The 17,390-nt window shown below is 38.6% G+C and overlaps 1 protein-coding gene across 1 annotated transcript; it reads right to left on the reverse strand.

The window, feature by feature from the left end:
- Positions 1-3,362: 3,362 nt before the first annotated feature.
- LOC148156371 (CMP-N-acetylneuraminate-beta-galactosamide-alpha-2,3-sialyltransferase 1-like) lies at positions 3,363-15,591 on the reverse strand. Its single transcript, XM_088010090.1, has 7 exons — positions 15,068-15,591; positions 14,509-14,804; positions 7,552-7,748; positions 7,287-7,466; positions 6,009-6,054; positions 5,818-5,937; positions 3,363-3,910 (listed from the first exon to the last, which is right to left on the reverse strand). Exons 2-7 carry the CDS (start codon positions 14,767-14,769, stop codon positions 3,743-3,745), a joined length of 972 nt encoding a protein of 323 aa, XP_087866216.1. The 5' UTR covers positions 14,770-14,804; positions 15,068-15,591; the 3' UTR covers positions 3,363-3,742.
- Positions 15,592-17,390: the final 1,799 nt, after the last annotated feature.

Genomic DNA, 17,390 nt, shown 5'->3' on the forward strand with positions numbered 1-17,390 from the left:
TCAGGGGGGTCGGCTAATATAAGCCGTACCCCGAAAGTAAGACATATGTCTTACTTTTCGGGGAAACACCTCTCATCTAGCGGCACGCCGCCTCCTGCCCACGTCCGCACCGTCCCCCTCTCCATACGTCGCCGCGTCTGCCACCTCCCTCTGATCTTAATGAGCGCCGCCTCCTGCCCACTTCAGCGTTTTATGGTTAAAACAAAAAATTCGACAATTTTTTTCCAATATAAGACATACCCCGAAAGTAAGACATAGTGTGGCTTTTGGGGATAAAAAGAAAGTAAGACACTGTCTTACTTTCGGGGAAACACGGTAATAATAATTTAACAAAAGAAGAATTTTTTTTTTTCAGAGTAGCTGGTAGTAGAAATTTAGATAATTTTCTTACCCATAGAATTTCAGACACGTTCTTTTCTTGTCAACAGACATTTCATTTTCATTTCATTTCATTTAAGGTTTATGCAGATTTTTGAACATTTTGAGGTTTACAATGTAATCCTATGGTGGGATTCTCCAACTGTTGTCAGTTGTTACAGTGTACACTCTAGTAGTTTTAGTACTGTAGTTTTTTTTAAATTTTCATGCTTTTTGACAAACAAAATGATGCTGTTCATACATATTTAACTGTACAAAAATCATCTATGCATCAAAACGTAGCCATGAATGTTTACTTTAAGGACAAATTACTACCATTGCTACAGGTTTACAGTTTTCTGTCAAACTCTTCTGGAGTACAGACACATCACACCTTCTATTTCTTCAATGTGTTTCTCTCTTGTGCTGGGTCCATTTCTACTTTCACCCGGATTAGCATCACGGTCAGAAAGCTAAAAAGATAACCTACAAAATAATTTAAGTCAACAAGCTGGCGGTGTAAGATGCTCGTTCTGCTCCTGCTGTTGGACTGCCGATACGCACTACTGGTAGTCGGACGCCGCCAGAAATCTTGGGCCCTCTGAAAAAAATTAGATTGGGCCCCCCTGCACAGCTGCTGTTACAATTTTTTGAGTCTATTTGACCTATAAAAAGCGTCACAATTTTAAAGGCTTTCAACCACCATGCTTTCTGTGGTCCAATACTGATACTAGCACAATATTTACTGCTCATGGATTTTACATCCAACAGTCCACATCCAGTATGCAAGTAGGTTGCTTAAATTTTTTTTCTATTCAGTTTCAGATTACTGAAATGTCTCTCCCAATGAGCAACGGTCAAAAGCAACATGCAAAATACACATAAAGCAATCTAGACAAAAATGCTATGTAGTTGCATTTTATTCAAGCTGCAGTACATAACTTTAATAAAAAATATGTTTTCTCCATATTTGTTAAAGCTGTCACAATGTTGTAGCAGTTTATGGGACAGATAATCTGTGAAAACAATCAATCTCCTCCATCTTTTTTCTGAATTACTATTACTGGTTAAAGTAATGCACCGTTCTGACCAAAACAACCAATCAGAACTAGTAGGATGTTCTTAAAGCTGTCAATTAGCCTCATTCACTCACTGCTAAATGTGTTAATGGTGGAGAAACAACTCATCATTACAAGAAACCGTTTATCTGCCATCATTGGTAGCTATGCTAACTAAACTGAGCATTCACAGTTTGAATCTGCACAGCTCTGTGCTATTCTAGCTGCAGCACGGCACAAATCGAGGGGGAGGAAGAATGAGCAGCACCACATGAGAATATTTATGAAAAAGTTACATACTGAAGCTTTAATTTCACTCAGGAGAGGACGGGTCAGGAGGGATGTGGGTTATAACTGCTGCTGACTGACTCATCTGTTAGGTGGTGAAAGGTACAGGGAACAATTAAATACTGTATATGAATATGTTGGTAATTTTTTTCCTTAATTCATTAAATGCTAGTGAAATGGAGGCAAACAGCAGTCTGTAGCTAAGCTAACTATGCTAAGTGGTTGATAATCTCACACAGTCTACCCACCTCTCTTGGAGAAAAACTGGATTATAAATTAACACTCTTGCCTTGTTCTCTCTCTCCCTCTCTATTTTGTTTTTGAAAACCCGATTTTATAACTTTTCTTAGCAGCACAGTAACTGGCACAGTCATTTCGTGTCACAGTCTAGCCCTCCAAGCAGGAACGAACCATTTCATGCAGATCCAGGGGGGTTCAGGGCAAAAAACGGATGTGTGTTTTTTGGTCTGGGGGTGGCAACATTAAATTTTTACTGCTAAAAACAATCTTGGAAAATACATTATGATTCATTTTGTATTTGACAGGATCCCGATTTTTTTATTTTATTTCTATGAACAAAATACAAATAATTAAATTGTGGAGGGCCCCCTGCTGGTCAGGGCCCCTTAAATTGTCAGCACTTTTCACCCCTTTACCGCACCCCTGCTGGTAGTACTATTTCACAGACAGAGCGCCGTTCAGCCTCCACCCAGCAGGGAACTCTCACACAGAGCAGCTGCTTGAAGCAGCAGCATGTAACGTAAACAAAGAAAAAAAAAGATTTTACATAAATATTAAACCTTCGCTATGTCCTAACATAAGACAGATAATCTGAAAAGAAAAATCAATCTCCTCTGCATCCTCCTGTGTTCTGCAGATTTACTCCATTTGGTCAGAAACAGCCAACCATAACCAGCATTAATCAGCTAGCCATGCTATCAGGAAGTTTTGATTTAATAACTCAGGATTGTTTATTTTGATGCAACTTTGAATGAAATTCTCCTTTTTTTCTTGATATTATTTGATATAGGCAGTGTTATGAGATTTATTTCACTCATATATAATTTAGAGTAGTGAGAACTATCCATCCATTTTCTAACACCCTTGTCTCTTAGTGGGGTCGGGAGGGTTGCTGGTGCCTATCCCCAGCTAACATTCCAGGCAAGAGGCGGAGTACACCCTGGACAGGTCGCCAGTCTGTCGCAGGGCAACACAGAGACAGACAGGACAAACAACCATGCACACACACACTCACACCTAGGGACAATTTAGACAGACCAATTGCAGTGAACCTCACTGTTAAATATTGTTTTACTGATTGCAGGTTTTTCAGTTGTCCTTTTAGCTTCTGAAAAGTCAAAAGGATTTTTCAGAAGTCCTGAAAAAGTCCTATTCAGCAGCTGAATAGCTGCTGTATTGTGCCTGCAAGTATGATGCATATTTATGTCTAAATTAGGTGAATTTATTACCAGATAATTTTTTAATTTTGCCAGATAATGTAATAGCATTTATACCTAAAGCGAAAAATTAACAGCCAATCCAGGTGATCAGCAAGGATCGGTGATCGACCCTCATGGGTAATCAGAATCGGCAGCAAAAAACTGGATTACTAATAACACTACAACTCTATCCACTAGGGAAAAAAGCTTGAATCAAAAATCTGTTTTTTGGTGGTTTTATTTTTTATACAGCATCAAAATTTAGGGAGGATGTGTGAAGCCCGTGAATAAAAATGTGTGGCCATGACTTAATATCTTATTTATTTACTTATTTCGTTGGGAACAACTTAATTAAAATAAGTCATGGTTATGGACACAACTTTTCTCGTTTTCCTCCCATGTCACCAGTCAGGCTCTGTGGGATCAGAAAGATAAATCTATGATACATTATTTAATCTTACAAATGTCCACTTTTTTTTAACAAAAATATTTAGTATAAATAGATTTTTTAAAAAGCAACATCCTTGTTTTCCAATTCTCTTTTTAGGTTTAACATATTCCACTAGGCAGTTTTGGGCAACTTCAAAGCCAACAACTGAGTTATCTCCCTGTATAGAACTGTATGGTTTTTTCTTTAGCCAACTGCTTTATGATGTTATATTCGTGTTGTCCAGGGTGCTGTCCTGTTCTGAATTTTTTGTTTCTCAACACTTCAAAGTAGTGGCTCCAGCTTCCTTTGCGGTCCGCTCCGTAACCGAACACGTGGATCTGGGAACAGACACAAAACATGTTCATGAGTAAAGCAGGAACGACCTGTTCTGTCATGTCTTTCCATTGCTCTAGTCCAGCACTCGTTTAATAGACAGTAAATTGCGAAAATAACTTGCTGGATATCGAAAGTTCCAGTTATGGATAAATGGGTTAATATATCATCTCACAGGACATTTAAAGAACTACAGAAATTTGAAACTTAGGTGTAAAAAGGTTATAATTTCCCCAAATATTTGTTTAAAAAACTGATTTCTGAAGTGGAAAATTCCTTACAGAGCCTACTTCCTGCTATTTTTTAAGATAAAGCCAGCACTAATACACCTTTATGTCATGCAATGGTCATGCCTGTCTGAAATTTGACTTACAAATGAGCTGCTTACAGTGTGCAAATCACACAGGCATAATCAGGGAAGATGACCTTTTCCTACATGATATGGACATGTGCTTTGGCTAGTTGACGTTTTACCATCTGTGTGATATTTAGCTTATTTTATTCATTGCATTTATTGCGCCAGTAAAAACGCAAAATTTCACCAAGTATTTTTGATCTAATTTCTAGCGCAAATATCTTATTACGTGTGAAAACAGACAAAACTAATATGCGAGTAACTTTTCAGCAACATAAAGAAGCTTGTTTCAATTCAGTAATTCTTGAATAAATAGATGGATAAAAGGGCAAGATTTTGTTTGGGTGAACAAAATCCTGCCTAAGATCAGTAACTGTTAGCGATCAGTAGCACACTGCTTTCGGTTGCTTAGTGTACTACGGAGCAAAAAGCTGACGTCGTCGTTTCTCCCCACAGTCAGTGGGTGGCGCAGGTTTCTACAATCAATAGTAGCCACACAGGCACACTCACTAACAGGGGTGCCCAAAGTCGGTCCTGGAGGGCCGGCATCCTGCATGCTTTAGTTCTCTCCCTGGTTTAACGCACCTGGATCAAATGACGGCTCGTTAGAGGCCTAAGAGGAACATTGACAAGCTGAAAAGGTTGTTATTGCCACCAGGGAGGGAACTAAAACATGCAGGATGCCGGCCCTCGAGGACCGACTTTGGGTATCCCTGCACTAGAAGGACACTAACGCACCCAGTACAACACATTCATTCTGTTGGCTGAGAGGTTGCCAGGTGACTGTGCCAAAAGGTATTTTCAAAAGCGAACAGAGAGTCACTTTTGTGTGAACGCGAGAAGTTCTGAGTACAAACATTACAAGTTTTGAAAAGAAAGACATTAAGTCCTGCTTTCAAAATAAAAATGTAAGTATAAATGTTTTGAGATCAAAAGACATGAAATCCTGTTTTCAGACTGAAAATGTGTGCTCTTGAATTATGGCAACAACAAAAAAATCCCCCATAGATTGCTAAGTACTCCATAATTTATAAGCCATATAAATATAATATTTAAGTACTATACAGCTGCGTGTGCATAAAATGCTCTTATGTTTCTGAGACTGTTTGCTTGAAGAAGATTGAACTCAAAACTCTGACTTACTATTAGTTAAAGCGTCCAGAACAAACTAATCTTTTACTTCTCCTTCTTTTATTAGGTTTTACAACACATAGGAAAAAAATCTTTTGATTGCTACATTTAGACTGAAAAGTGTAGAAGATCTTAGTTTTGACACCAATCCTGAACTTTGACCAATTAACTGATGAGTGGTCTGTATTTTCCTCCCTGACATAAAAGATTTAAATAATAACAAGAGCTATTCTCTTGAAAACAGAGACAAATAGAGGAAATCAAAATGGACCAAACATGTGGTGAAAAAAATGCAGTTGTGTTAGCATTTCTCTGCAGTTGATACAATTATTCTATAATATAATGAATAATTAAACCAAACATACAAAAAAACAACAGTGTATGTTAGAAGAACTTCATGGTCTTGGTAAAAAGTGTCAGTCTTACCTCATCGCAAATGTGAAGTGCAAGAATAAAAGCCATGAAACCAGTGGATGGATACCGTCCTTTTTTTCCCAGCCAGACTACATGAGAATACTTCATGAAAGCTGGGTTGACCACCATCACCTGTTGCCAAAAAATCCCTTGTGTAAATCATTGCAACCAGAAATAAAACATTAGTTTTACACCAAACTTACCAAATCTCTGTTAACTTTAATGTTCGGTTTCATAAATTTGTGTGATCTGTTGAAGAAGAATGGCACGAGTAAGAAACAAATGGCCGTTTTCATGTAGAAAGCAGTTTATTTCACATGCCAGAAGGTTAACAGACCATTGAACATCTAGAAACTTCAATGTATCTTCTTTGCATTTTTTGTGACCGACCAGCATAAAGTAGTAAATTACTGTGAACTGGAAGATACAGCAAATATGGAACTTTTTTTGACAATATTTTACAAAAAAATACCTGGAACGTATTCAGCCCTTTGACTCAACACTCAAATAGCCTCACAGTGGCAGCCTATAGCAGGTATAGATGATGGATGGAAGGATGTATAAATGATTTGTTGAAATTATAGTCTGTCAGTTTTCAGTGTCTACTAACTACATTCGTAAACCATCTACTTTGTGAATGCCTTAACCACAGTCAAACTGGGTGGAGAGCATCTGTTAACATTGACAATGGTTAGCTTTCATGCTGCATTGTGTCAAGCAAACCAAAACAAGTTGAGCAACCGGTTCACCTTCTTGCCTATTGTGGCGCTGCATTAAGAACGACCAAAGGAATGCAACTTCCTTCACAAAATTTAAACTAAAGTGGAGTAGCAGCAGATTTTAACGGGTTGTAGGATTTCTCTTGATTGGCAAAAGTCTATGAGCCAAATTCCTGCATTTAGTTTTGGTTGTATTTACCCAAAATTCCATGCGTTATAGTCTGCTTCCTGCTTTTGGAGAGGTCTCTGGTCTGCTTGGCGTTCACATATGCATTTGAACCACACCAGATTTCACTTCAGTCGAACACAGACTGAGAGTTAACTTTTTTGGTCCACCTCAGAGTTCGATTACGCATTCACACCGCCCCAAACAAATCGGACGGTTTAGGCAAATGAAGAGTTAAATGGGCTAAACAGGCTGGTGTGAATTCACCCTAAATTACATGAGTCTGGATCTAAGTCAGGGTTCTCCTGAAGGGCTGGTGGCTGTGGACAACTGTGTGTCAGACCGTTAGGATTATCATTGGCAAAATCTTGTTCTTTAATGTCACAATTATGTACAACTTTGCGTTTGTCAATCATATAAAATCTACACCGAAGAATGTAGCCGCTAAATTTGAAGCGGCATTAACACATTTTCAAGACTATGTTAGACTTCTCATTTTGTTCATTAAGCTAATGTGAATGCTTGTTAGGCATAAAGCAAACATTGTTCACAGACGAGTCCATATGGAGTTGGATGAAGTTGAAAACATGACTTGCCTATCGTGAAATGTAGACGTGGTGGCCTTTATAGCCCACTCAATATCCATTATCTTGAATGGAAACAGGATGAGATGAGTGGAGTTATCCAAATCCACAGCGCTCTCAGGATACATGACATGATGAGTCGTTCTGGTCCCCACGTCATCTTCGTAGCCTTTGATTTTAGCAAAGTTCATTCTGAATACGACAGAATGACAAATTTATTTAACCATGAATGTTATTTTTCTGGATGTTTTTGTTCCAATGAATTCTTGACATTTACCTTATAACAATGTCCTGGAAATCAATTAGAGGGCCATAATGGGATCCATTCAAATTAACAGAATTTCCCACCACAGCACAAGTCCTGCACTTGTTAGGACTGGGTCCTTTAAGATCAGGAACAGGAGGAAATATCTGGAACAGCTTGTGCACCGTTGCATTATAATAACTGAAATTGCGACGCTCATTTTGGAAGTGCTGGAAAGAAAGCCAAACACATTTTATTGCTGGATTCAGTTTTACAATTTTACAGGTAACGTCTTTGTAGGATTTTTACACTTACTTTTATAAAGTGTAGGGTTGCCACCCATCCCTTAAAATACGGAATCGTCCCGTATTGAACCGATATGGGACGCGATTTGTTTCGTATTTCTTTAAATGTCTGATAGACACGCCTATCACACGCCTTGTCAAGGTTAATTGTAACAATAATGACCAAAATAAAGCACCCGATATATTAAGGTCAGCTAAATTGTCGTGGCGGGATGTAAATAGGACCCCCAAGAAAGCTACGGACCGACGCTGTTGTCACGGTTGCCTAGAGACGGACACTACACAGCTGCGGTGAGCTGCTATCAACCCGCGTCTTTTTAAAACATCCTCAAACCGATACCATCATGTCCTTAGAAGCAAAACCTCTCGTAAAGTACAGACGTGAGAGGGAAGACTCAAATCCCATGTTGGTGAGGATGAATAGTCCATTAAAACAAATGTGTTCGTGTGCTGTATGATGTCAGACAGAATGGATCAGGAGAGGAACTGCAGACCCGTTAGAACCTAAGAAACCAGACATCAGAGTCTCTTCGTCCCTCAATCATCTCTTGAGGCTGATATGGTACAGAACATTTAGCCATGATTAAGTTTTTTATTGTGGTTTTAGTAGACTCCCAGATAGCACATGATGTTAAATCAACGTTGAAAAATAGTTAGAATCGTTGATTTTTGGTTGAAGTCGACAAATGACGGTGGATGAACCATCAAACAACCATCCAATCAAACCGTTGAAACTGTGACATTGAATCAACGTTGTTTTGTGGTTGAAATCTGATCACTGAAATGCCGAAGTCTGATTAATGGTTGATTTTTGGTTGAAGACGACAAATGACGGTGGATCAACCATCAAACAACCATCCACCTCTAGCCAAGTAACCAATGTTGAAACTGTGTCATTGAATCAATGTTGTTTTGTGGTTGAAATCTAATGACTGAAATGCTGATGTCTGATCAACATCTGATCAATATTGAATCAATGTCAGATGTATTGCCGCACCCCTTCCCCTCCTCTCCTCCTCATCAGCGCTCTGGGTCAGAGCATTTTATTACTGAGCGGGGGTTATCACATTTAAATTAACCACTGCAGAGGATAGTCGGTGGTGATTCCTTTCTGTACATTTTCTTACTTGTTCATAACAATTCTCACTGACTGTGTGTGTGTGATATATTGACACAAAAACATCTACAACTTACTACAAGGAGTGGAGGGGTCCACCCCCACCGTTTACATGAGTGGGATGTCCCAAACACACAGCTGCTTCGCTGTTGGCTTGTTGGAAAATATGTTAATTCAATGTTGAATTGTCATCACAAAGGTTGCATGTTTGGTTGAGGTCGACAACTGATGGTGGATCAACTATAAAACAACCATTCGATTCTAGCCAATTAACTAATGTTGAAACTGTGTCATTGAATCAATGTTGTTTTGTGGTTGACATCAAATAAATGAAATGCCAACGTCGAATCCAGTGTGTTTCAGCACTGGTCCTCCAGGCCCTACAAGTTTTGGGCATTTCCCTAATTCAACACACATGATATTAATTGACGTCTGATTAACGGGGTTTTGCTGAACTGAAAAAACGCAGGTCAGTTTGATTGACGTCAAGGTTTGGGGAAGAACTACCCAGATAGCACACAATGTTAATTCAATGTTGAATTATGATCATAAAGGTTGCATGTATGGTTCAGGTCAATGACAGAAGCTGGATCAACCATCAAACAACCATTCAATTCTAGCCAATTAACATTCATTGATTGAAATGCCACATTGAATCCAGTGTTTTTCAGCACCGGCACCAGGCACACTGCCCTACAAGTTTTAGCCATTTCCCTAATTCAGCACACATGATTTTAATTAACATTTGATTAACAAGGTTTTGCTGAACTGAAAGCATGCAGGTCAGTTTGCCTTGAGGATAAGGTTTGGGGAAAAACTAGTAATCAAAGTGTTCAGGTGTTTTTTGCACCCCTCACCACCGCCTGCCATTCAAATGCCCAACCCCCTTCCCTCCACCCGCCCAAAACACACACACACACACCTCTTTCCCCCCACCTGGGCCCATCTATCCCTCAATCAGGTGAAACAACTTTAATTTTAAGTGAGGGTTTTTCATTTTTTAAAAGATTGTTTTGGCTAGTGGCCTTTATTTGATGGTTAATTGACAGGAAAGTGGGTAATGAGAGAAGGGGGGTAATGCAGCAAAGGTTGCCAAGGTCAGGAATTGAACCTGTGACAGCTGTGTTGAGGACTGAGTCCTTGATTGTGGTTTGTGCTTAACCCCTGCGCCACCACTGCACAACCCCTTTTAGGTGAGGGTTAATCACGTTTTAACTTAAGCACTATGTGTTGACAACACAGTTGTGATTCCGTTCTGTACCCAGATTCACTAGCGGAACAAGTCAGCGTTGGGCCGGGGGGCGGGGCTAATTACTGGACCCCTAACGAATCACCAGGCCCCTGACGTTTATCGCCTGCGCTACCAGAAACTGTTGAGCGAGGGGCGGGGAGGTTGGTCTGCGTTTTTTGGTTGATCTTTACCCAGGAAACACATCGGCTAAACCGTGAGTGAAACGGTCACTGGGACTGACTAGTATATATTCCATTGAGGGAAAGTAACTTTAACATTAAATAGACCTTTCTCAACAGGCGGTAGACTTTCTCAGTCTATAATCAGATATTTAAGCCCCCCCCATAGCTCTGCGCCTGCCCAGATTGCACATGATGGCAATTCAACATTGAATTAACATCTTTTGCCAACAAGCCAACAGCGAAGTGGCTGTGTGTTTGGGACATCCCACTCATGTAAATGGCGGGGGTGGACTGCTCCACTCCTTACTCCTTGTAGTAAGTTGTAGATGTTTTTGTGTCAATATATCACACACAAATGGTCAGTAGGACTTTTTTATGAAAAAGAAAGAAAATGTACAGAAATGAATCTTCACCCACTATCCTTTACAGAGGTTAATTTAGAATGTAATACCCCCCACTCACTAATAAAATGCTCTGACCCAGAGCTCTGATGAGGAGGAGAGGAGGGGAAGGGGTGTGGCAAAAGAGCTGACATTGATTCAACATTAATTCAACATTGATCAGTCGTTGATCAGACATTAGCATTTAATTCATTAGATTTCAACCACAAAACAACATTGACTCAATGACACAGTTTCAACATTGGTTACTTGGCTGGAGGTGGATGGTTGTTTGATGGTTGATCAACCGTCAGTTGTTGACCTCAACCAAAAATCAACCATTCTAACTATAATTCAACGTTTATTTACCGTTGTGTGGAATCTGGGCAGTTTGTTGCAGCCCTCATTACCTCCTCATCTCCCCCTACTCCCTCCCAAACCTCCCCCACCCAGCCGCTCCTCCCAACCTTCTCCTCTTTACCCCCTCTCATTCCTTCTTCCCTCCCCCTCCTTGAGCTCTGGGTCAGAACATTTTATTACTAGGTGGGGGTTAATCATGTTTCAAATTAAGCACTACATGTTGAGAACAGTGGGTTGTGATTCCTTTCTGTACATTTTCTTACTTGTCTGTAAATATTATTACTGACTGTGCATAATGTGTTGACACAAAAACATCTACAAGTCTGTACTAGGAGTTGTACAGTCCACCTCCCCAATTTTACACTTGTGGTTTGTCCCAACCAAAAAGCCACTTTGCTGCTGGCTTGTTTGCTACCGGCTTCTGAATTGAATTCTCCGCTGAGCACTTTTATGGTAAGTTTTTCAATATTACTTTGATCTTAAATGTGTTTATTGAAAAATAAGGGCATTGTTTTGTGCCCATAGTAATCCTGGTTATTTTGGGGCAAAACGGATATTTTTAATAATTGAGGTCATGTCTCCTTTTGTATTATTTTCATCCTACCCACCACTCCAGGCCTAAGTATGAAATCCTGCGAGATTTTGTGGGATTTGAGTTTTTAAAATAGGGCGGGGCCTATTGTTTGGTCTGGGAGAACATGTGGTGGACAAGGAAGTGTAAGGCTGGCTGGTCCAGGTGGGCTTTAAATTGTTGTGATAGTAATCACTTGTTTTTAACTTTTTATTATGATATGCTTAGGGTCGTGCTTAAATGAGCCTCTGTACCAGAACAGCTGAGTTGGATGATTACATGACCGTCTGCAGCCATCAAGAAGTGCAGAAGGTTGTTAATCATCCACAGATTCAATCCAGATGAGGCAGAAGGGAAACACTTAACATGTAAGGCAGGTGAAACACTGAACTAAACCTGCTAATGACTGATTCAGTCTGTTGATCCTTGGATTGGTAACTGGTTAAATTGAACTGGACTATTGTTACTTGTGTGGGATCTTTATTAGCATATAGACTCTTTTTAAGGAATTTAATCAACTTATTTGGAAATATTTGTAGTTGATGGAAGATTGAACCAGCTATTTGATGGAAGTTTATTCTGTATAAATTATAATTTTTCCAACTACACTATAAATCACCTTTTGTTTGATTTATTTGTCTCTGGTGTGTTAAATAAACCTGATCCTCCCTGAGTTTTATTGTTAGGTTTTCTGATAAACAGCCCTTTATTTTAAATATTGATTTAATATCAATATCATAAATCCTACACTATACTGCAGCTTGATGGGTAAATGCAGTTGTATATGTAAACATTAAGATAAATATTAATGAAAGATTAAGATATTAATTTAACAGTGAGTGTACATGGGGAACTATATGGTTTGTATTTGTTCTCAGACCTGTAACCAGTACACTGTTTAATCTTTCATTGTGTTTCAGAACTTTTCAAATGTTTATCATATTTCTAACTGGCACCTTCCTCACTTTTATTTTTTTCAGCTGTTGCTCTGCAGTTTGACCGAAAGCTGACTCTTGAGGACTGCAGCAAAATTGTCAAGAAGTGGCTTCATTACGCACCAGAACGAGAGGAAGACATCACAAGGAATCAAAGTGACGCCAACCAGAGTCAAACTGGGGTTACCACGACTTGTACTGTTTCCCTACTTCATACAGTACAAAGCTTAACTTCATGGACTCTGTTCTTCTGTGGACAACATACTGTTGTTTTGACAGTCAAAAAGGAATCAAATATGTTTAAAGATCTGTCCCTCTTTTCTTAAATAAAATGTTAAATCAAACCCATGTTGTCATTTTTAAACTTTTGTACACAGTTTACGCATCATCTGCCAATAATACAGTGTTTAACACCAGTGAAGAAACTTTTAGTGGCATGTTATGATGTAGACCTATCAGACGTAAAATGTACATAAATCCTTAGCTTTCATTCAATATAAAAACAACCCAAATCTGCATGTACATCCACAGTCAAATGAGTGTTGAATCAACATTGATTCAATGTAGAATTAACACAAATCTGCATGCAGATCCACGTTCAGCTGATGGTTGAATGAACGTTGATTCCTAACTGATTCAATGTAGAATCAACACAGATATGCATGCAGATCCATAGTCAAATGAGTGTTGAATCAACATTGATTCAATGTAGAATCAACACAAATATGCATGCAGATCCACGTTCAGATGATGGTTGAATCACCATTGATTCAATGTAGAATCAACACAAATATGCATGCAGATCCACGTTCAGATGATGGTTGAATCACCATTGATTCCTAACTTATTCAATGTAGAATCAACACAAATATGCATGCAGATCCACAGTCAAATGAGTGTTGAATCAACATTGATTCAATGTAGAATCAACACAAATATGCATGCAGATCCACGTTCAGATGATGGTTGAATCACCATTGATTCCTAACTTATTCAATGTAGAATCAACACAAATATGCATGTATATCCACAGTCAAATGAGTGTTGAATCAACATTGATTCAATGTAGAATCAACACAAATATGCATGCAGATCCACGTTCAGATGATGGTTGAATCACCATTGATTCCTAACTTATTCAATGTAGAATCAACACAAATATGCATGCAGATCCACAGTCAAATGAGTGTTGAATCAACATTGATTCAGTGTTGAATCAACATTGATTCAATGTAGAATCAACCGAAATCCGGATGCAGATCCACGTTCAGATGATGGTTGACTCAACATTGATATAATGTAGAATCAACATTGATTCATAACTGATTCAATGTACTATCAACACAAATATGCATACAAGTTGACATACAGATGATGGTTGAATCAACATTGATATAATGTCAGTTATGGTTGAAACCCTAACGTTGATTCAACATACAAGTCACCGACCACTTTCAATGTTGTTTCAATGTCAGCGTTCAACGTTGATTCAATGTTTCTGGCTGACATTGATTCAATGTTGTTTCAATCATTCTGTGCTATCTGGGAAGTAATCAGTTATTTGCTTATTTAATGTATAATCGTATCAGTCAAAATAATACAAATGATCATTTAAAGAACAAATCATACTGAAAGAGTAACAGTGAATACATAAATATTTCCTACTTTAAAAATGTTTGTTAGGGCTTTCTGTATGTTTTAAGAAATGTTGACATATTTTATTAATTCAGTGTTCAGTGGTCATTTAATGTATTATAAATGTCAGATACAGACCTGCTGCCCCATGAGAGTAGAGCAATATGCGCCGTGATGAGCGTCCCTTACTTTAATTTCTGAAAGGTGGCAACCCTACTTAAGTGAAAAGGATGACACAGTTTTACAACCTAGAAAAATCCTACAAAGTTCTTACCTTCCACCACTTAAAATCGTCTTCAGATAGCTTGGTGTTGGCGGTCAAAAACGGTTCAATAGATCGTCTCATGTGTTTTCCGAGCAGCACGTCGTTTTTGGAAAAACACCTCTCACAAGGACACGTGCTCTGGTTCTTAAGCTGGAGCTGGAGCTGGTGCTGGAGCTGGTGCTGGAGCTTACGACTGAAATCTGAACTCCAGAGCACAGAGACGGCGGCCATGGAAAACAGGAAAATCAGCAACTTCAATTTAAATGTCATGCTGAATGGGCAGCTCTCGTTCCGTGGGCTTCAGTCTGGGAAGAACAAGAAAAACACACATCTACGCTCACATACCTGAACATCTGTTTACCTACTGCTGCACCTGCCAAAGATAAAAGCTTCTCGGACATGTATAGTCAAAGACATTCAAATTAGCTTCTCACTTCTTCAAACCTATCAAATCTATTAATTACATAGATGTTTCTTGCCATACAACAATAACTAAACTTTATAAAACACCACAAAAAAAAACTTTTTTACAGTCTAATTTCTGTTTTTCTGAATTTCACCAACTTACCCAGTTTGAGATCTTCTCATGAGCTCTGGATAAGTTTGGTTCCTTATCTAACGAAGTCTATGTTTGACAGACAGTGAATGCTGCTTTATAGTTAAAAACAGGATTGGTGAAATACCAAAGATGGTGAAGAGGTGTGGTTTGCTGATTTAGCATAAGTGAGCTAAATATATTTTTTTGTTTTGTTTTGCTTTGTTTTTTGTTGTTTTTGTTTTGTATTCCTGTGAAAAAGAATTTCTTGCCATAAAGATGTTATTCTGGTTTTTATTGGTTTGATCTGATATGAAGAGGGCTGAAAGTTGAAGCCAACATTTACACACGAGCTTGATACACATTTTCACAACATGTCAGTCCCTGTCAATCAATAACGCTTTGACTTCAAATAAAGCTCATTTGCTGTCAAATTAAGATAAATATATCAGAGTATGAATGTATAAATGTATCAAAAGGCTTTCCTGAAAGCCTTTTAGGAAGAGGAGCTGTTGAGAGATGTTTTAAGATGTGGCTTCAGCCGGGGGTTGGAAGAGGCTACTGAGAGAGATGCATGAAACCTGAAGAAAAACCAGCTTAACTTGTTAGCTTGTTGCGTCTTCCACATATTCACACCCACAAGCCGACCCCTCATTCATACTTTATTTATTTTGTTTCAAGCCTCTCTCTGTCTTTCTCCCTTTCTCTCTCTCAGCTTCGTAGTGTCAGCATGGTTACTCTGTGTTTTAATGCGTAGGGTGTTTTTACAGCATCATAGTCCTAAGGGGGACTTTGTTCAATTTGGTGGGATTGCCTCTTTTTTTCAGTAAAAAAAAAGAGGAGAAAAAAATTATTACAATTTTATTAATAATTGTAATAAAAAAGAGGAGAAAAGGGAGTAAATTTGAACTCCCTTTTAAACTTAATAGGGAGTTAAATTTAATTTTTTAATTTTTAATTTTTAAAATTAACTCCCTTGAGACAAACCACTTTCGAAACAAAAATAACATATGTCTTTCTCTCTATTAGAATGGTTGGAACAACAGTATATGACTCAGACTTTAGGCATTTTGATGCTGGATCAACAGAAATAACATCAGTGCTATGTGAACTGAAACCCAGCAACTGCCTAAGCACAGATGCGTTGAAGCACTCACTGCACTCTGGTGATCTCCAATCAACTCATGAGCTGCTTTTTCATTACAAATAAATATGTGCAAAACTTTGTCAATATTCCACTACCGTCAAAACAATCACAATTTTGCAATTGCGGTGTTCCCATTAAATAGGAAACACAATTAAAATCACACGTTAGTATGTTTATTCATGCATTAAAAAACTTGCGTCATCCTCCTCCTACGACTTCCTGTCGTCTTTGTTGTAGTTGGCGCCAGTGGCAACATCGGGTTGTTGATCATGTGAAAAAAAGTGTTTCTATAAAGTTTCTGTGAAGCTAAAAAAAATCCACTTTACATAATACTGCCCTTTTAAACGTTTCTTCACACAGTTCATATCTGCTCTAACATCATCAGCTTCTGTTTAATCTCGTGTCAGTTCGTTTAGTACTGATGCTAATCTTCCAGGGTGGAGGATGAGAGACAAGATTTACCGGCCCATTGCGTGCATTCTGGTCGAAGCTCCACTTTTACACTGCCACATCACAGAAGAAGATATGGAAGCTGAAAAAAATGTATTTGAGCACCAAGGTATTGTTCCTCCCTGAAATTCTGTAGTCATCATGTGACAAACCTGAATGACAACTAACTGTAGGGCTTTTATTCTGAATTTTCTGTGCTGATTACATTTTTGCGAAGCAATAAAAGCTGGGTAGCTGGTAACACTTTATTTGAAGGGGTGTGCACAAGACTGACACTGTCAAAAACATGACATAACACCTGTCATGAACATAAAGAAGTCTTTATGAATGTTTATGACAGTTGTCATGAAGTGTCATTTGGTAATAATGACACTTTTAATGCAAAGTTGCTCTAAACGTTGCATTAAAAGTGCCAACTTTGGATGATTTTGTAAATAATGACAATTTAAAGCATATTTAAGCATTGTTACAGAATGGAGTTGTATTTCCCTCAGTCTACTGGCTGCAATGTTGACACCTTGATGCCATGAGACCTAAATCCTGAACATCATGGCATGGAGTGCATCCCAGTTTTCCATGTCTGGCATATAACCATTCATTTTAGTTTTTAAACTGGTTCTATTGATCCTGTGTCCAGAGGGATCATCAGTAGCCCAGCATCATGACCTGTTTGTTCTGAAGATCCTGCAGCTTCCACTTCTCTTCCTAACATGGCGCCTCCTCAACCTGACTCTGACAGGAGGAACCACAGAGCTCTGT

The sequence above is a fragment of the Poecilia mexicana genome, unplaced genomic scaffold (genome assembly GCF_051168715.1).
Source record: "Poecilia mexicana isolate PSO_F unplaced genomic scaffold, ASM5116871v1 scaffold_11, whole genome shotgun sequence".
Taxonomy (NCBI): domain Eukaryota; kingdom Metazoa; phylum Chordata; class Actinopteri; order Cyprinodontiformes; family Poeciliidae; genus Poecilia; species Poecilia mexicana.